This window comes from Catharus ustulatus, chromosome 2, assembly GCF_009819885.2.
Source record: "Catharus ustulatus isolate bCatUst1 chromosome 2, bCatUst1.pri.v2, whole genome shotgun sequence".
Taxonomy (NCBI): domain Eukaryota; kingdom Metazoa; phylum Chordata; class Aves; order Passeriformes; family Turdidae; genus Catharus; species Catharus ustulatus.
The window spans coordinates 4,071,213-4,092,630 of record NC_046222.1 but is presented as its reverse complement, the minus strand read 5'-3'; the positions used below and the strand labels follow the sequence as shown (position 1 = coordinate 4,092,630).

The 21,418-nt window shown below is 37.2% G+C and overlaps 1 protein-coding gene across 5 annotated transcripts in view; it reads left to right on the top strand.

Annotated features, from left to right (window-relative positions):
- DCAF6 (DDB1 and CUL4 associated factor 6) overlaps positions 1–21,418 on the top strand; it is a 73,794-nt gene that overhangs the window by 47,672 nt on the left and 4,704 nt on the right. For 4 of the 5 annotated variants that reach the window (XM_033051958.1, XM_033051962.1, XM_033051961.1 and 1 more), the window contains 6 exons: positions 3,689–3,794; positions 6,149–6,264; positions 7,055–7,138; positions 7,289–7,610; positions 17,668–17,806; positions 20,667–20,823. In XM_033051958.1, coding sequence (XP_032907849.1) covers positions 3,689–3,794; positions 6,149–6,264; positions 7,055–7,138; positions 7,289–7,610; positions 17,668–17,806; positions 20,667–20,823 — 924 coding nt within the window. The remainder of the gene's footprint in view (positions 1–3,688; positions 3,795–6,148; positions 6,265–7,054; positions 7,139–7,288; positions 7,611–17,667; positions 17,807–20,666; positions 20,824–21,418) is intronic. The other variant, XM_033051960.1, reaches the window with a different exon arrangement.

The following is a 21,418-nucleotide window of genomic DNA, read 5'->3' as shown; positions in this document are numbered from 1 at the left end:
GATTGTAATAGTGGAGGGTTGGCCACTAGATCTATTACAGTGTTAGGATTTTAAGGTACTGCCTGAGTTGGAATGAGTGAAGAGGGAACCCAAGGCCTGATTAAATTTCATGTGTTAAGCCTTCTCACACAATTCCTGCTTTTCTGAAATACATAACTTATTTTCTTCTCTTTGGATCAGTTTTTGTCCCTTTCAGAAGTATCTCTCTTAGCTACTCACACAGAATATAGTGCTGGATAGGAATTATTTTGTTTGTTTTTGGTTTTTTTTTAATGAGAAGTTAACTGTCTTCTTCTCATGAGGTTGCCAATAGATGAGTGAACAGAGCAGCATTTGAGATGAACAGTGCAGCATTTCAGATGTGGCAGACTGGCTTGAAGTTCCTTACAGTATTAGTTTAATTAGGAAATGCAATCTGTAAACTTGTCCTTATGCACTTAACCTTTTATAGTTGAGGGCCCCAGTGTCTATGAAGATACACTTGCACCAGTTCATTTTCTAAGGGAAAAAGTGGATCTGAAGGTTGTTGCTGTCAGTTGAGTTTGGTTTGTGGTTCTGTTTTTCATGTAAAGTTATGAATTAAATTTTATCTTCAGTTTTAAGAGTGGTAGTTTAAAAGTGCCTTCCTGCAGGCACCTGAAGAATGGACCATTTCATGGGAGTGTGCTTTAGACAGGATTGTTTATGAAATAACTGTAAGTTGTTGATAGTATCTTCAAAATATCTTGTGTTTGACTATAAAATTAAGTAAAGTTTCAAAGTATTTTTGAGGAATTTAGAATAGAATTTAGTAAGGTGGTGACAAGCTACAGTTTTCTCTTGTAGCAGTGATTACCCTGATAGAGTTGGCAACCAGATTAATAAACTGAATTGCCTAAATCACAGAATTTGGGCCATTTTCCTCTGCTTCCCTTCATTATCAATGTGAAGTAGGTCTGCTCTGATGGGATGAACTTAGTAGAGGAAGAAAAGAGAACTTCATTCTAATCTGGGCAGTCTTTAGGCATCACATTTCTCCCTGAAAACAGAATTCAAGATTTGTAGGTTTTATGTGGCTTTTCAGAAAGAATGTTCAGTTATGTAGGAGGCAAAGTTTATTCATTTTCTTCACAGAGGCTCCCAGTCAGCTTTCATTAGCAGTGTAAATTCAATATCAAATATTGAACCATACAACTAATTCTCTGCAGTTTATTATCAGATTCTTCTCTCATCTGTCTTTGAAATAGTTTCTTGTTCTTATTAGTGTCCATGTTATGCCCTAAAGCTACTTGAAAGAAGAAATTGACCCCATCCAAACTGTAGCGCATGTTATTGTAGATTTAGGAAAATGCTATTATCCAGTATGGTTTGACAGCTATCTGTTTCCAGAAACTTGTAGAAATAATTTCTCAGTCAGTGCCCTCTTTAGTGAAGTCTGCAGCAATTCTTCCAACTCTTTGAGTGGGGACAAATAAGAGCATTGCTTCCAGAGTAAATGTAGCCAGTCCTTATGCATCTTGGATAGATTTTCAGATACTGAGATTTTAAGACAAGAAATACAAGCCTGATATTCAATTGGGCTTGTTGTAGATAGCAATGGTTGGTTACTTTGGCAGCATTAAGTGGTTTTGTGCTGAAGCCAGCCTTGCACAGCAGTAGGAGTTCCATGAGTGCAGTCATTGTTTGGGGGTTGTCTTGGATTATTCACAGCAGGAAATTGTCTCTTTTTAGCTGGGCTCCCAAATCAAAGATCTATCTTGTCTGTAGCTATTACAAGGAAGCTGAAGAATTCTCCATCTCTCGCTTTTGACTTTCAGTGTCAGTTCCTGGTGACTTGTGCAGTATGTGGGATCAATCAGTATTTCTACTTGCTGAGGAAGGGATGCTTAAAGTCTGAACAGACTTTTATAAAAAGAGATTTTATAAATCACAGATTGTCAGAAAATAGGGGAAGCACCCATTCAGTTAAGAAAGAATGTCACTTTTGTTCAAACTGTCTATATAGCATTGTAAAATATTTCCTTACATTTCTTCATTAGATTCCAGTTCCTTAAATAAATTTTCTTTTAATCCTTGCTCCACTAGAGTGTAACTGGAACTTTTAATTTAAAATTTAGAAGTTTTGCTTTCCATAGACCAGGGCCCATACCTTGTGCATTGTTAGGGTCATGGTTGTAGTTTGTTAATTCTCTTTCACATAAAAATAATCCAATTTGTTCTTTCAGGGGTTTTGTGGTATGTTTTGGGTTTTTAAATTTCTCTCTAGAACATGTAGAAGTGCTTATTTCAAGTTCTTTGGCACAGCTGATCACTGCTCTCATCCTGTGAGTGGGCTTCTGCCTGTCAGCAGTTTAAAAATATGAGCATTGATTGTTAGGTTAAATTCTGATGTGCTATCTCATAGTTACTATAATTTAATTGTATCTTTAAAATTAAGTACCCTGTGCCAGTATTTTAGCCATTACTGTTATGATAACAGCCTATTTAGTGGGGAAATTTGTAGGCTTGTGTTTGAATGGAAACTTAGGTTTTAACTGACTTCCACAAAAATGATCTGCAGCTTTTCCTTTATTACACTTGTCAGTGTGCTACCAATACTGCAAGGATATTTATAGTCCAGTTTCTGTATTCCATAAACTAAAGAAAGGACAGAAGGTTTTGTCCAAATTATCCTGAGATAAAAGGCTCAGTAATATGAAAAGCAAGACTGCAGAGGCTTTTAGTGGCCATTTGAATGCATTTGAATACCCTAAATAAACCTTCCCTGAGTTCTGAGAGAATGGTACCTCTGTAGTGAGGCTCAATCTGATGCTGCTTTCCATCAGCATTTTAGTATTGCCCAGTTTCAAGACTGATGGCAAACTGGCCATTTGTGGATAGATGGTGAGTGTGAACTTTGCTCAAAGGGGATGAGTGGATGGATGGATGGATGGATGGATGGATGGATGGATGGATGGATGGATGGATGGATGTCATTGAGCAGTTCTGTTCTGAAGCAGCCCATTAACATCTTTAGAACCATCTCTGCAGCAGAGGAGTGACCAGTATGCCATGGTTTTCAGTTCCATTCACTTCTGTTGCTTTTGGACATCATGAATGAGCTCATTCTGCAAGTGCTCCCTTCTGCTTGCAGTTATTATAATATAAAATAGGGGTTTAAGCATGAAACTCTTGAAACATGTATTTTTACAGTATTTTTATGACAACTGACTGACAATTCACAGCAGGCCTAAGGGTACTGGTAGTTGTCTGAGTTCTAAGTAAGCAACAAAGTAGAAGATAGTGATTTTTCTAGGCTGATTATATCTAGATCTCATAATCTTTTTTTATGTGTATTTACTGAGGCAAAAAGATTGAATGCCACTTAAAAATCCTATTAATATACTTGCTGTAAAATGGATCTGCTTATTAATGATTATATTGTGTGTACACATATCTATCTGAAATTTTATTTACTTGCATGTTGAAGGACAGCATCTCCTTTGTTTGCTCTTATAATTAGATATAATTTTAGACCGTTTTTCAAGCATTGCAAATTTGGTGTGTTTACTCTGGAACTTTTTAACTTTTTGCTTGGGCTGTAATCAGATCTTAAACAGACATTATAAATGTTACTACCACATTTGATAATTACATTAATCTTCAGAATTATGGAACCTTTATGTACATTTCTAATGCCTGTTAAACTTTATCAACCCCATATTTACAGAGAGTGATAAGCCACGCACAGGAACAGGTGAACCAGTTTTAAGTTTGCACTACAGTACAGAAGGAACAACTACAAGCACAATAAAACTGGACTTCACTGATGAGTGGTAAGAACAAGTTAATTTTGGTTTTGACTAGTTCATGATCAGCACATATCAATAACACTTGTCTAACATAGCTATAAATTATCTTCCCTGTGGTTTGTGTCTATTTTTAGGTGTATCTACACAATTTGAAATGGCTGTAGTTCTTAATGCATTCAGAGCATAAGATAGGCATGCTTCAATGTGAAATTTATACAAGACACTTTTTTGTGTATTTACTGTGAATCTCTATAATGGAAACATGATTAGAAGCATTCTGTTTTCATCAAACACTGGCATAATATCAAGGTGTTACAAAGCAGGGTAGTACAGGGATAGAATGGTAGTCCAGGTGCTATCAAACTTCTCATATGATATTCTCCAAATGAGTCTTTCTGTGACTCAGTTGCTGAGTTATAAACTGAAATTAAATTTCTGTTGTGTTGATGAATGCATAAGGCTGAGATAGTAACTTTGTGGACTACTTAGGTGTTGCAGTGGTGACGTCCTTTTCAAATAAGGAGCACACACTACCTAATGGCCTCATGTACCTGGCTTTGTGTCCAAGTCTATCAGTAGAGCATCTTGGGATCTCCCAGAACAACCATCATCCTTATTTTATCTCATCTTATTTCTATTCCTCTACTTATGTTTTCAAAATTATTGTAGGAGGCAGTAAGGAGAAATGCTTGCACATTGCTACTGAGGGGGGAAAAAAAACCACAAAACTCAGCCACATTTAGCCACTCTTAAGTGCTGTGGCTTTAGACACAAAACATATACCTTGCTCACAGTTTGGAGACTTAAACCACTGATTTTACCTCCAAGATCCAGCAAACTTCGAAAAAATTAGTTTTGCTATGATGCTTTTACCTAATTCTGCATTTAGTCAGCAAATTCTGTGGAGTTTGGTGGTGGGTAGTGTGGTGTGGGTAGTGAGAGGAAGAAGCATTTTCTGGTAGGACAAAGTTGCAAGTCACTGTCAATTCAGAGGCTGACTGAAAACATTGTGGTGAAGAATGGAGCAACAGAAGCAGGATACAATTCCATCTGACAAAATGATGTAGTTGAGAACAAATGACAACCCACTAATCTGAGAATTGGAAATTGTGAAAATGAAATAGAGGAAGACATATAAATGGAACATTGAACTACAAAGTGGATTCCTAAGAGTCAAAAAAGTATTTTACTGTTTAGGCTGTGATTAAGTTTTTAAAATAAGAAATTAAATAGCAAAAATCCTCCACTTGGTGTTTAGCAGCACCCTTCTTGTTTGGCCATTCAGAAACAATCCTGAAAATTCTGGATTTAAAAGAAATACTGAAAGGGCTAACAAAAGTTTCCTTACAGCTCCAAAGCCAGCACAGCAATGAATACACAGAATATTGTTTGCTAAGAGGAGTAAAAGCTCTGATTTAACATAAGACACAAAATTCCTGAAGTCTAGAATGGATTCTTAAGGATCTTGACTAAACATGATCTGTGCTGCTTCTAACAATGTAGCATATTAAATATTTGCTAATAACATACAGGTCAGAAGATATTTGTAAAGAGACAGTCTAAATTCTTGAGAATCACACTTATAGCTGCCTTTTGTTCTGCTTTAGAAAATTTGAATCATTGCTTTTTCTGCAATGATTTGCCCCAGTTTTAGGCCACCTCACATAAGAGAGCTCAGCAACAAGATTGCATTTCCTGAAAGTCTTTGCTAGAGAGTCTAAAATCATGAATTTCAATGACATTCAGGACAGCATTTTACATATTTCCTGAGGCTTCATTTTCCATATTGTAAAGATAAATTGACGTCCCAAAATAATTATCTAAACATGAATGGAGAGTACATGTCAAATACCAGCTTATAGTGAATTTTGAGAAACAGCAAAACTTCAAGAACTGAAAGTCCATGCATCAAATGTACAGGAATGAAAAATAGTGGTGAAGGACCTGGAGACTTTTATCTGAATCAAAAATTTTAATTGAATGGGATAACATTATTTATTAGTGCTCAGCTGGTAGCTTGTCATTCCTCTAAGATGATGTCTGATTATTTTACATCTGAAAAGTGTGCAAATAGTGAAATAAAGCATATCCTTTGGAGTTCTTACAATATTTAGAAAAGTAATGACAACATTCTTTAAAGGTAAAAAAGATAGGAAGGAGAGAACAGGGTTCTGTGATGCAGAGGAATTGTGTGGGATAAGTGGCAACGGACACAATAAAAGAGAATTTTGAAATTGCTGTAATTGGTTGTAGCTTCTGCCAGGAGCTCTCACTTGGCTGCAGTGAGATAGATGATGTTGGTCAGGCTGTGCTTTTGTAGTGGCCTTATGTGTTTACATGATCGTAAATTATTTTCTTTTTCCATGTTACATTGCCAGGAGCATCACAAATTCAAGCTCTAGAGGGAGTGGAAGTCATTGCAAAACTGAAGGCCAAGAAGACTCTGTGAAAACAAAAGCTTCAGATGAGTCAGGGCCTGATGGGGAAGAAACAAGTAAGAGACATTGGAATTTCTAATGCTAAGGCAAAAATTGTGTCCTCCTATGTCCCTGACTCCCACTGCACACACTAGGAGTCTCATACATGCACATGAAGGCAGAACATACCCATAATAAAGCAGATTTTTTGGGATTTTTTTTGTTTTTTTAGTTTTTTTAGGAAAAAGACACCAACCTGAGATAGCTGCAAATAAATATAAACATTAATTTACCTTGTCTTTAGTTCTAAATTAATTTCTCTTCTTAGGGGCTTATTGTGACTCGATTTCTATAGAAAAATAGAACAACTGCACTTTGCAGTCATAAATGAGTGCTTGGAATTTTGTTTCATTTCTTTCAAGCTTTCACTGTGTTTTATTAAATGTGTTTGTCTTGCTCAGTTCATTGCCAAAAGGGCAGTCAAGTCAAATGACTGGTTCCAGAGAAATACTAAAAAAAAGTCCCTTTTAATAGACTGATAACTTCATTTGTCTCCAGAAATAATAGTAAGTGTCTGTATTGAGAGTACAAATGCTATTTCTGCTGCTAAAGCCTCATAGCATGGACTGTTAAATACCTTAAGAAACAAGAAATGACTATATTTTTCTTTGTTAGGGTGTTGACCTGGTCGACTAGATAGGTTTATAAATACTGACTTTAACTGACATTTCAGTGGAGACATTGACTTTAGAGTGCATTGCTTGGATTGGTTTCTTCTAGGAGTGCTGGTGTCATTTAGACTTGCTTACATTATAGATGTGCATCTAAATGAAATCATGTGTTTTAGTATTAAATTGCCTAATTTAGGGGTTCCTGACGAATCTCTCAAGGAAGATGCAAGTGCTGAAGAGCTGAAAAATACAGATGAAGCTGTAGAGACAACAGAAGCAAGTATGTATCTGTATTCTTTCAAATAGTTATAGGAACAAATAGAGAATGAAATATGAACTCAGATTGCATAATTTAACCTTGCTGACCATCTCTAAAATAGCCTATAATCATTAATGGTGTGACTTGTTTTCTCCAATATTTGCTTTTCAGCAGTGTCAGATAAACCTGCGCCTGAGCACTCAGGAATTCAACCAGAAACAGATGTCCCCAGTGCTGATGCTGCCTCTGGGAGCACAGAGGAAGAAGGCTCCTGTGAAAAAGGTGCAAACCAAGAGCCTTGCAGTCAGAGCCCTGACCCCGCCGCCCTGGTGCTGCTGGCGAGCGAGGAGCCTCCGTCCCAGCCGGAATCCTCGGGGCTCGCGGCTGCGGACGAGGCCTCCACCAGGAGCGCGGCTCTGCAGGAAACCGACGACAGCGACGACGACCCCGTCCTCATCCCGGGGGCCAGGTACCGAGGAGGCCCTGGGCACAGGTGAGGGCAATACCTGCCTCTGCTTGCTCTTTGCTTTCTTTTTTCCCTTGCTTTTTTATTGTTTATTTCTTTGAATGAAAGATCACGAAACTCAGGCCTTTTAACCTTAGAGTAAGTTGTTCTTTTACAACTGACCAAGAGCTCGATGGCTCAGTCTAATTTGCCTACGTGCAAGATATGTACAGCTGCATTTTCCCTGCAAGCCAGGAAGGCTCTTGGAGACCTAATACCTGTTTATGCTGCTCTCTTGCCTGCTCAATACCTTGGTGCTAAATATTTGCAGTTTATTTTTTATTATTCTCCCTCTAGTCATAAGTGTAGAAAGCATAAATTTGGGTACAGGGACCTACATTTTATTTCAGCTGTACCTTTAGGTGTTCTTATTTTGGTAAAGTAAGAGCTTTTAACTGCTGTGGTGCAGCAATGGGGTGTTTGTAGTACATATATTAAAAGTGATGTGTTTAATTTTTCATTCTTCTTTTTCTCTGAATGAGAAACTGTAATCCTTTTCTTTTTGTTAGTTATTAAATATTACTATGTATGTCAGTAATAAAAAAGTGCTAGCTGTTACCATTGCTAAAAGATGCATTTAGTAAACTTTGTGCTTTTTTTATATGAAGAGCTGTACATACTTGTTTGATCATTCAGTAAACTGAGCCCTCAGTTTGCTATTGTTGGTTTAATAACTTTGTTCAATAATTTCAAAACTATAAAATTATTTAAGCAACATTTCTGTTAGACTTCAGACAGCACCTTTTTTACTAGCTTGAGATGTAATTTAACATCGTGTCAGACATCTTTGCTTTACTACTGTTCAAAGACAGTGCTATTAATTTCTTATGCTAGCAATTGAAATTCTTCACAGGAATTTACAGTATGTATACATTAGGAAATCATGAAGAATTTTAAGTAGCTGTTTCTAGAGAAGGTTTTGAATAATTTGCAGTTAAAATAGAAATCGTAAGCCACCACATTGTCAATAGTGACAAAAAGAGCAGTCAGCAGTTGTTTATTACAAAGCACAAGTAATTCTGCTCACTAGATGACAGTCTTTATGAAGAAAGCAATATACACAGATTCTGTCTTAGTCCATTAACTTTCCATGCAGTACTAAGTATTTGTAGGCAGATATGGAATGGCAGAAATATTTTCTCCTGCAGAGCCAATGTTCATTATGATCCAGTGATTGAAGAGCAAGATGTGAAAAGCCCTGCAATTTTAATCCCATCTCCATTTTCAAGCAGGATTCATAGCTTCTCTTCATGTACCATGTTGTCTCCACCATGTAATAGTTTCTGTAGCAATGTGATAAGAATGACACTTCCAGGTATCACACAGCTGTTACCATTTCCCACTAGTGGGGGCATCCTAAATGAAGTTACAATTTATCTGACATGCTTGCTTTCTTCTCTGTGCAGTGAGATTTCTTCCTGTAGCAGTTTTAATTTATCACCTAGGAAAGATCATTCAGCTAAATGATATAATTAAAATCCTTTATGCAGCTTCCCTGCTCCCTTATTCTTCCCTCAAATAAAATCTGAAAATAGTTGCTTTGGAGTCAGTGCTGGTTTAGGATTTCCTGCGGGCTTTCATTGCTCAGGTTTAATGCCTGACCAGATCATTTTCTTCTGCTTTTGTGTGTGTCCAAGCAGTGAAGCTTTCCAGTCTGAGCATTACATTCCCTTCTGCTCTTCATATTTCAGGAGTTTCCAAATGCACTCTGAGATACTAAGAAAAAGTAAGACATCCTGAGTGTGCTCAAAGGAATTTGGATTTCCAGAAAGAAAGCAGACACTGGTGGTCTTAAAGGCTATAGCTCTAAGCCCTCTTAGTATTTATATCTCACATTAGAGTGAAAGGAACTGGAAGTCCTCTCTACTAGTACTATGGCAGTTGTTACAGCCTAAGATCCCTTTCACAAACTGATCAAATTTATATAAAATCCCCTATGTTCTTTAATGAATAGGAAGCTAACTCAAAGCATTGCTACTACCTTAGGTATATGTGAACTAAAATTGGTAATTTTGTTCTGTGCTAACATTCTATTACAACTGAAATAATTTTTCATGCCCAGTGCTCATCATTGAATGATGTTCATCCTGTCCATTTTCAAGTTTTGTCTCTTTAGACTGACTGCCAAGTTTTTCTCACTCTTAGCAGCAAAAATTCATGGGTTTCCTGCCATGCTGCTGGTTTCTGTCTCCTCTTCATGTTTCACTTCTTGCCTGAATGTGGTTGCCCAGCTCCTTGCACTGTTTGGGTTTTGCTGGAGTAATTCTGTGGTTGTTACTCTTGATCTAGAGAAGATTCTCTGAGCACAATGAGCTGGGGCTGTGTCCTCCTTCCCTCTTGTGTGTGGCTGTTCCAATGGGGGCTCGTGGCCAGACTCAAGCCCAGCACCCTGCACTCCCTCCTGCTTTGTCATTCCTAATTAATGAGTGCTCAGAGGTCTATAACTCAATTTTATACTGCTGATTTTCTTTTTCTCAAGGCCCTACAGCCCCCTCTCTATTAATAAAGTTCCCCATCCTCAATGTGCTGCATGATTCCATTCCTGCTCAAGGACCAACATATGGCACAAAATTGCCTGCAGGTCTGGGGCTCCACTCCACCAGGGTGCTTTCTGTAGGCTTTTCTCTTTCCTCACTCAGTAAATTGTGTTACCTAACAATTCCTTTACTAAATCTCATTTTTTTCAAGTTTATCTAATACTTTACTTTCCAATATGTCATCTTATGAGATAATTAATGGCATTAATATCTGAGTAATAAAGTAGATTTTTTTTTCTCTTTAGAATACTTAGGGGGATCTGCTTTGGTCTTACTTTTTATGAGTTTTATTTTGTTGTGAGTTTTGGTTTTTTTTAAGAATAAAGACTAACTTGCAATAATCTACCATATTTTACATAGAAAGAAAAAAAGTTTCATTTTTCTATAGGACAAAAATTTTTTTAAAGGCTGTTGTAGCCTTCTGAAACAGAATGCTAAAAACTGTTTGACTAATAAGCTGTTTCCAATATGTAGCATTACTGGCTTTGTCTACAATCAATTTCTTTTTCTTTAGGCTATGTTTTCTTATAAACCAAATAGCTCTTGTATACACTGAGCAGAAACTCTACAGGTGGAGAAATTCAGTTAAAGGAAACTGTCTCAGAGACATTTTCCCACTGTGAAGTACAGCTTTCTCCACTGAAAAAGAAGGGTAGATTTCTGATTCTGTACTCTGAAATAATGATCTATAGTTTCCTCTTAAGGAAAAAAAGTGGCAAAAATACCCTTCTGATAACTCTGTTAAACAGAGCTCTAAATGAATTGAGAACTTCCTGCTGCATCTCACCTTATTTTTAGTAAGATGGATGTAGATTTCAGATTTATGAATAATTATTGTTTATTTTGCAAATCTAATAATACAAAGCTTCCATTATTTGAATATTATTTGGGTATAAATCCAAGCTGTAATGTTTTCAAGCTGAGGGTTTGATTTTTTTCTCAAATAACCTAAAAATAGATACAATGGACATATAATCTCATATTGTGGATGCTTAAAATCACAAAACATAATGAGGATAGGTGGTTTCTCAACAACTAACCTGAAACTGAGCTATCAGGAAAGACTGGGCAAAGTTTGCACCTGCTTTAATAGTAGCAGCAAAATGTGGAGAAATAGCAAGATCCTTTGATTGATTGGCTAAGTCAACTGCATTGACAGGAGTCAGCCAGGAAGAGTTTTGACACCAAAGGGCATTTCTTTAAAATAAGTAATTGAGAATGTGACATGTGACTTTTTTCAGCAGCATTTCTGTAGCCACTGAGCATAGGAATGGTCTTCACAAGTGACTAAAAGAAGCTAAGCAGTTATTTCATTTTTTCATGTTGTTGGGCCTGTCAATGCATGTTCTCTTTAACAAAAGAGATAAGGAAGTGCACAGAATATTTTAAAATGAAAAAAAAAAAAAATAAAACCTCTTCTGTACAGCAGAGCAGTTTAGCTAGTTACTCACCAGAGTAAATAACCTCCTGTGCATTTTAGGGAATCTCCAGGAAAAGGTGTCTTTTCTGACAAATAAGGCGTGTGCAGTTCTTTCAGTCTGTACATATGCAAGGGCATTTCTTCTTTAAAACTTTTTGAGTCCAACAAGTTTAATTGAAACAGAGTTGTACCATTTAATTTGTGGGAGGGGAAAAATTATCTATGCAAAATGTTCTTCATACACAGAGAGCACAGTTTTTAATGGATTGATCTTAATTTTCACAAATTAGTCAAAACAGCTCTCTGAGGGCTGATTTCCTACATAAATTACTGAATTAATGTTGTTTGGACTTTGAAGTTGATCTGGGGGTGGAGGCTAAGCTGCAACTAGTAGGTTAAAATCTAAAGAAATAAGATGTAAAATGGAAATGATAGAACTGCTGTGGTCTGTGAAGAATTATTGCACTTTATAACTTAACTTTGCGTACTGTTATATAATCTGAATACTATTTTTGCTGAAATCCAAATAGTCTCATATACTGACTCATACACTGGGAAGGAGCCTTCTCACTTGGAATTCATAGAGCACATTTTGTAAGAGATGCTAACCTTTGAGAAACATGGTACCCAGCATTTGTGAATGACTTCAGTTGTTATTCCCTTTACTAGATATAATATCAGAGGAACAGCGATAGGTGATAGAATAATGAGGTAATTAATTGTTTTATTCCTCCCCTCCTCCTTTTTATTGCCGTATATTGGATTTATCAGGGTCTTGTTTTTCATATCTAACTGGCATTTTAAGAATCGCTGTACTTCAAATGCTATGAATTACAGAGCATATTGCTTGAGTTATATTTAGCTGCATGTGTTGCATGGAAATTGAAAAGAAATGGCAGTGTATACATTTTACAACCTATTAACATTTTTATCGTGTGCCATAGAAATTAATGGAATTTGAAAAGTGTGTAGTTTGTGAAAAGAAATCCCTTTTTATTTTTTAATTGAGCTGCTGAGGAGCAAGTTATATTTGCATGGGCTACTGCTGACTTGCTTTGTCTGGTACTAGAGAACATCCAGTTCTGGACAAAAATATAAGACTACATGGATCAAAAACCATTTATATTTTTTGCCTGAACAGGTTATGGAACTGAGCATAATTATTAGAGCTATTTTGGGTAATCCACATTTAGCTAGATAGATCCTAAATTTTATACAATATTGCTTTTAATGAAGTTAAATGAAAAAAATCACTTCATCTCATATTCTTCATTGAAATACTTGAGGGAAGCAGTTGTAAAAACATGTAAAGCAATTTGGGTAATAGTGTTTGGCCACATGCCCTAAGAGGGAGAAACTCTGCTGTGATTTCAGCCAGAGGCTATCTAGAGGGGAAATGGCCCAAAGTCCTTGTCTTGGCTTCCTGTGGCTGGAAAGGCAAAGGTGCAGGATGAGGTTACATAAAAGACTTAGTCTGAGTCCTGTGTTTTAAATGACTCCAGGAAAATAGTGCAGATCTTTATTTCTGTGTCTTATATTTTCATCTTGGCTGCAATTGGAATACCTGGATTTAACACATCAGCTTTCTTAGAGGTTCAGGAAACTGTGCTGTTTGTACTCCAGATTTTAAAATGGGCTTCCTTTCTATATTCAGCATGCTTACCAAGGAGTTCTTTAGCTCTTCAACAGAGCCCAGGGGAATATTAGTTGCATGTTGCTATAAATTTAATATAAAATAAATGATGCATTCAGCATATAGAATTTTCTATCAGTCTTTCTCTGCGTTTCATCATCGTTCAGCAGCGTATCAGGTGAAAATTTTTAAATTTTTTGTAACTGAGAATAGTTTAAACATTGATTGTGCTTGAAAGCTGGGAAACGACCTAGGAGGGCATTACAATAAATATTTTGTTTTGTATGATCAGTAGTGAAATAACTTGGGCTGTAGGGGTAGTGTCAGTGTGCTGTTAACAGGTGGTTTTGCCTTTGCTGTTGAGCTGTCTTAACACTTCAAATGTGATGGCAGCAGTAAGTCTCTTCCACAGGTTCAGAGGCTCCTAAAGAAAGTAATTAATATCAGAAATACAATCAAATGCTGGCATTTAGTCAAGGAATCTATTTTACTATGTGGTTAAGAGAATTCTTTGTAATTCCTGGGCAGGACAGTGGTAGCTGGCAGGTGGATTCCTTTACAGGATCAATGAAGAAATGACAGACCTGGATCGAGGTTTGCTGCCATGGTTCAGATACACACACAAATAAATAATATCAGAAGAATCATGGAATGCCCTGAGTTGGAAGGGACCCACAGCTGAGTGGGCACGACCAGGAATCCCACCACGTGCCTGAGAGCATTGTCCAAATAAGGCACTGGAGAAATAAGATGGTTGTAAGACTCAGTTTCTCTACAACTGTTTTGGATAGGGAATATAGTTCAGAAGAGAAGATGGCAACAAGAGTGCATAAAAGATATGAAAATCAAGAAAGTTCAAGAGAAGGAATCAGTGTTTGTGGTCCTCAGCACTGGTCCAGTGGAAGATGTCTCTGCCCCTGGCAGGGCCTTAGGGGGATAAAAGGTCCCTTCCAGCCCAAAGCTGTCTACTGTGAAAAAGAGACCATGTTTGTCTGTGTGTGAGTACATTTGGAAACTTTGAGAAGTGACAAAAATCCTCAGCACTGAAGGAATCAATACTGAGCTCAATACTCAGTGCAGAGCTGAGACAAGAGGGATGGAGCAGGGAAGCAGGGAGACGTGAGCTCTGCACCCAGCTGAGCTCAGAGACTGACCATTATCAGTCTGGGGTAATGGTGTTTGGAAGGAGTAGGCTTATCTCAGGTACCAGATGAGTTTTATGGCAGCCACTACATTATTGTCCTTTAACAAAGAAACCAGTTATTTAATTGTGCGAACTGCAGAGATTCTTGTTTTAAAAAAATTCCTCATTATGCCTCAGACCTTCTAAATATACAGAAAACACCCTTATATATTGTAAGACTTAACTTATGTGTATACATATTTTCCCTTTCTCTCCATTTGTAATATATAGCTGTGGATCAGTTTGCATCATGGAATTTTTGTGGGGTTTTTTTGTTTGCTTATCTTGAACCTATGTTTAACTTATATTTTTTAAAATATGACTTCACTTCTGAATCCTTATTCTATTCACCTCAGGCTTAATTTAAATGGACTTTTGCTAATTAATTACAATAATTAACTTTGAGGACTTCAAACTTGGCTGATCATAAGGAGAGAAGCAGTGCTCTGTGAATACTTCCTAGAGCTGTACCCATTGATGGGGCTGCCTGAGGAGTGCTGACACAATGTGCATAAAATTCATTGTCTGACATTTTGTGCTTGGAAGAATAATTTGGAAAGGAAGCAGAAACTCTCAGCCAGGCTCAGCTCAAGCTAAACCTCAGAACAGTTCAAATTGCACAGCACACTTCTGCACCCACTGATGCTCCAAGTGATGAGGCTGCTGTCTGTGTTTGTGTTGGCAAAGACAGGAATTGCTCATCACAAATACAAATGAAAACAGCTATGTCAGATTTGAAAATTCTTGTATGTGTATGACTTTTAAAAATATATAGAAAACCTGTAGTCATCAACAAGTAATAGCTCTCAGAAAGCAGGCTTTTTCCTGTAATGTTCTTTGTCCTGAAATGTCACTAAATTGGGCTTGTATTTATGTTTTCTGGAGCAGACTTGCCTCTGCCATGTTCTTGCTTTCTGCAGAGCAGTCACAGTAAGAGCCATGTGTGCTTGGCTGCCTTCTCCCTGGTGAAGGTAATCATTGACTTCACAAGATAACTAAATAGAAATCCACTCCTGCCTTTTAAAATAAGCCCTAAATGAGGAGGTTAAATTCAGAGCTCCATTTAGTTGAAAGACAGTTTTAACCAAAGTTGCTTCTGTGCTTCTACTCTTATTTAAAAATGCATGATTCTGATTGCTGAGTAGTAGTATTGAGGTTTTTTGTAATGTCTGCATATTTCAGCCTAGGGAAATGGAGAGGAGGAGATTGATTTTTGTAGAGATGTTTGGGTGAAAAATTGTGCAAGAAACTACTTTGCTTTACCAATTATCTGCTTTGATACCATCTTCTAATCCCAAGACTTGTGTGTCCAGCAAGTAACCCTTCTGGTACAGCTGGACAAGTTTACTGCTCTGTCAGTCCTAATGATGTTTAACTTCCCAGCCTCTTCACTACACATCTTTCATTAATTAATGTGAATAAATGCATCAAAATTATGAAAAGCAATCACAGTAAATGATAGAGGCTTTTACTTTCTCACACAAACCCCATATTTTTTTAAAAGCAAGTAAAACCCAAATCTGCACAAGTAATGGTTTAAAGTTTCTGTGAGTGTTCGGTGCAGCCTATCATCTGCATGCCACCCTTTTTCCTTTATGTGGAACCAAACTGGTGAGAATAACTCAGTGAGCTTAAAGACACAAGTAGCTAAAGAATGTAAGCTTCTTTTTTTCCCCCTCTGTTGTATGAAGATGTGAAGAACCTGCTTAAATCTGTTGAAGATTAAAGCTGAAACTCTGCATATTACAAGGACTAACTAAAAATACAGTGTATTTATTTACTGTAGTATAAAAACGATGAACCAGGAAATTGCCTGGGGATTGATAGGATAGAAAACTCTCACCAAGGAAGTAGTAGTAGTAGTCTACTTTTTCTGGTGCTGTTTTCTAGGCAAACATCTAAGAAGTGTATTATAATAAATAACACAACTGTTAAGTGGATCTATTGGCTGGTGCTTTCAAAACTATTCTGGTTTCTCTAAAAAAAGTATTAAGATTTATTTTGAAAGCTTAGCTGTATTAGGTGATCTGTCTTAGTAAAACTGCGTGGTTCATTGGTTTATTTGTTTTTATAGTGAATAAATTTGCATTAATGACTTACATTCCTTTTCCTTCTTTGCTTAGCTGTAGTATAACATTTATTATTATTTATGCAACTTTCTCATGTGGCAAAAATTGGACAAAAATGTAAGCAGGTCACTGGCTGAGAGGATTAGTTATGAGATAGATGTGGTGGGGTTCTTTTTCTGGAGTAGAGGACTTGTTGCTGGAGTTTCCAGGATTAATGATTAAACACTGGAAAACATAACTTAAAAACAAATTCAGGTTACTTTCTGGCAGCAGTGTAGTTAGGTTCCTGGATCAGTTCAATTTTTAGGATCATATAAATAGCTGTAATAGTTTCACTCCTTGCATTCTGCTAAAATCTGTTTCTTCTAAAACATGCTTCTTCTTGAGAGTGACATTCCTCTTGGACTGTATTCAGCACCTCAAAGCTGATAGTGACAAGGAATGACAGAAGAAACAGAACTGAGATGTGGCTGTCTGGTCATAGATGGAATTATGGGGATCTGCAAAATGAAGAGCTAAACAGGAAAAATTTGACACCAAGGTCTTTTCACAGATTATTAAAAAAATTTAAAAAAACTTCCTGGAATTAAGCATTCACAAAACAAATTACATAATTTGGGGGTTTTTTTCTCTGTTATTTTAGGAAATCTTTAGCTGTAAACCTTACTGCTCCAATAGGTGGGATAGGTGCTCCAATAATTGATCTCAAATCATCTTTTGCCTTAGTAGGAACTTTTTAAAAGCTGTCTAAATCTTGAGTCGTGTCATAGATGAGAAATACATTGGACAAAATCTTGTGGAAAATGAAATCACACTGAGAGACACATTAGATCCTTAATGGCTTTTTAAAATTCAGAAACTTCTGTTCTGGCATAGATTTTTTTTCTTTTTCACTCCAGAATTTTGCTACCTCAGTATGGGTGGAGGATGAATAAAATAGCATGTGAATTTTGCAGCAGCTGAAGTTTGTTCTACAGAGGGGGAATAAAACCTGGCATCACTTGATATTCCACTGTCTTGCATGCTATTCTTGTTGTAAGCCAGGATGGAAAAAAACCTCAAGTCTGTAATTTTACAGTCGGGATGATGTTGATGTCTGTGTCAAACTCATGGAGAATGTGTTGGAGTGCCTAATGCTGATTTCTGAGAGCCCCTTACAGTGCTGGGAGGGGCTCTCAGCGCTGCTCTCTCTGGCATTCACAGACGATCCGCTGTCGCCCGCATCCAGGAGCTCTTCAGGAGGAGGAAGGAGAGGAAGGAGATGGAGGAGCTGGAAACCCTCAATATCAGGCGCCCCTTGATTAAGATGGTTTATAAAGGTCACCGCAACTCCCGCACCATGGTACAAACTCCGGGGGCTTTGGGGGCTTTGTGGCTTCACTCACCCTGCTGTGCTTGCCAAAAAGGAGACTGGGATGCACTGTAAACATCCCAATATCCCTTGTTCACCTGAAAGGCACAGACTTTGCTCTAAATGAAAATTAAAATTAGTGTGACTCGTGTCACTGTGAAAGGCGTTTAATACCCCTGAGTTTGACTCTCCCCTTAACATCCTTTAAAATTTGGGGTATTTTTCTTCTTTTTCATTTTCTCTCTCAGCTTAGGTGGCCTAAAATGTGCCTACCTTCCAAATTATGATTTAATCCTCACTCTCCCTTCCAAGCTGTTCAAAATTATTATTTAATCTTTAACTTTGAAGTGCTTGGAAGGCAAAGGGAGTATTAAATCATAGTTTTGAAGAACCTTGGCATCTCTGAATTAAAAAAAGGAACTAGTGCTAGTTATTAAATTATCATTTAGCTACTAGATGCCTCATCTTTTTCACACAAAATGCTGCATTTTAAGAAAAATGCAGTTATTGTGTTTGTAAAGCAATGGTGCATGAAAACCAGATGCTGCTTTCCTTGCTAATTCTTCTTTTGGTTTTTGAAATATTTTGAAGATGTGAAGTTCTGAGTTCTAGGTGGTATTTTGCAGAAGTAACTGGTTTGTTATTTTGCAGCTGATGTGAGGAGTAGTCCCTTTACCCCCCAAAGGCATTTTCTAGGGTTTGTGTGAATAGCTTTGATTGCACTGGGAAAAATGCTTCAGTGAATACATATTTCAGTCTACATAAACAACAGGGTTTAAATAAACTTTGATTAATGACAAGGAGTTTTGCACTGTATTTCAGAAATCAATTTTAATTGCTCAAACCCTCATTAGTTTAAAAGTCCTGGCATCAGCCTCTTTGTGGTTAAAAGATACTAAAAATGAGTTCATCTAAGTCTAAATTCAGTCTCTGCATAGATCTTATTATATAGATTATTTAACAGATGTTGTTGTTTGGTTTCTTGGGGATGTGAGTTGGTTTTTTGCTTTTGTTTCACACAAGCACCTATGGCAAGGAATGCACAGAATGAAAGAAAATGTAATTTTATTTTCCCTTTTGGTCTCTATGGTTGCAAACTTCATTTTAATCTGCTTGTTTGAGTAATACCCTCATTCCTGCAAAGCAAGGACTGATGATATTTCCCCTTCAAATTTATGGAGGAGACAGCTTAAAAAAGGTTTGTTTCCTACACACCTTAGCAGCCCAGGGATAAAGTTGTGTTCTCAATTATATATATATAATTATATATATATAATTTTTACATATAAATATATATATATGTTTGTGTGTATATGTATATATAGTAAATTAAGGTTATGCAGGCAAATGGAATTATTCTCGTTATTCCTTACTTTTGAAAACTTAATTTGGCACTCTTGTGTTTTTTATAGTCCTTCTTTTAAAACAGCAACTTTTAGAATCTTTTGAAAACTGAAATTTTTAAATGCGAATTTTATTCACAGTTCTGTTCATTTCTGTGGTGCTGAAATTAGATTTTATGGGTATTGAGAAGTATGAGTAAGAGAATACAAAGGAAAGAGGAAGAGGTCATAATTGAAAATTAAAATCTAAAATTTTTTTTATTTTTGGGGATAATCTAGATGTAACAGGATAATGAAAATATGTATTAAAAGGAGCTATAAGACAAAAGCTGCTGAAAGATTAATACATTGGAATTCATTACAGGAATGCAGTTTCTCTGGTTTATTTTTAGACATCAGGATGACTTTATTGCACTGACTGCAGTCATTGGGACAAATTCTATAGACAAAGATCTACCAAGCCTGAAATTTAAAACTGGGCATTCTTATGCTGGAAATAAAGCACATACTTCTAACAGCATAAGGGTTCAACTTTCCAATGAATCTGGCTAAGGCTAAGCACAGAGCAAGGCAAAATCTCTGCCCTTTTCTTCAGGGCATTTTATGAGGGAAGTGTGGCAAAAGAAAGATAAGGATCCAGGCATGGCTCTCTTTAGAGCCTTACCTAGAAAATAATTCATAGCAGGATTTTGTGTAAATAGTCTCAAACTCAGAATTCTGTCCCTTATGCTGGAGTTACTCTTAAATGCCAAAGAACTTCCAACACTGGAAATGGCCTGTGAACTCTGCAAGCAAACTCCTGCTTGCCCCTTGTAAGTTGATTAAAAGAGTTTGTGAGAGGCACTGCTGGCTCAAAATAACAGTTCTACATGCAAGGCTACACTTCAGCCTTCCAGGCTTTTTCCTGCAGCACAAACACCAGACTATTGTGGAGCCCTCAGCTCTCATCTCGTGACTGAGTTTTCTGGCTGTCATTGAAGCAATGTCCCTTCTCCCTCTGCCACCCCATCAAACCTCTCACCTGTAGAGGACACAGGACAGCAAATTTGTATCATTTAACAATGGTTATTTTGAGGTCCTACACTGAGTAAAATCAGAAGTGATTTCTGAAGAAGGGTTCATAAGTTTCTATCTTGTCCCCTGTTTCTCTGTAATGGAAAATTTCCCCCCAGGGATTAGCCTGTCACAAACTTTAACTTAGACAAACTCTTCCTAAAAACTCCCCTGTCTCCAGTATAATTTCTGTGAGTTCAGAAAATGACAGATCTGCTGATATTTATTTTCAAACTTTTCAGTTTGTCCCAACTCCTCTCTTTTTCCTGTTAGCAGCTACTTTGCTCTGGAAATCTAAAACTTTCTGAACTTTCATTTTTTTAATCACTCTTCTTTAAAATTTCTTAAATCTCATTTCTGCATGGGCTGAGCTTTCCTTCAGCAGCACTGCTAGTGCAGACACAGGAGTGGGCTTTTCACTGGCTGGGTCTTCCAAAGTTTTGTTTTTTTTGCAGATAAAGGAAGCCAACTTTTGGGGATCCAACTTTGTCATGAGCGGCTCAGACTGCGGCCACATCTTCATCTGGGACCGCCACACTGCTGAGCACCTCATGCTGCTGGAGGCTGACAACCATGTGGTGAACTGTCTGCAGCCTCACCCCTTCGACCCCAGTAAGAGCAGCATTCTCACACTCTGCATGTCCAGCTTATCTGCACTAGAGCATTTTAAAGCCCAGTCTTAAACTCTGTCTCAACAGAGCAATGCAATGAATATTCGTGAGTTGTTTGTGTTTCCCCACGTAATTCAGATAATACTGCTTTTAATTTTGCCTCTCACTAATGAACTTTGGCCCTTAAATCCCTCCTTAGTCAAAAATTTATTGAAATCAAACTCCTCCTGGCACAGAATTTATAGAAATACTGTCAGATGCAATAAGAAGAATCTCAGCTTTTGCTGCCCTCAACACATAAAATGTTTTCTATGGCACTAATGAGGGAAATATGGGGGGGTTGAAATGCCACCAATACTTTGAAATCATGTTGGAATCTGGTCTCTACTTGGCTCTGTTAAAAAAATGCAGTGGAAGTGGGTGTCTCCCTCTCACTGGCATTGTGAGATTAGAAGAATTAATAAAATTCATAGAAATCCTAATAATTTAAGTTTAGATTCAATCCTTCATAGAAAAGATGGACCAAAGCAGTAGAAGGAATCACATGTAGCTGGAAAATCTGAACCATCCTCCAGCCTCTGACAAAGTCAGAGAAA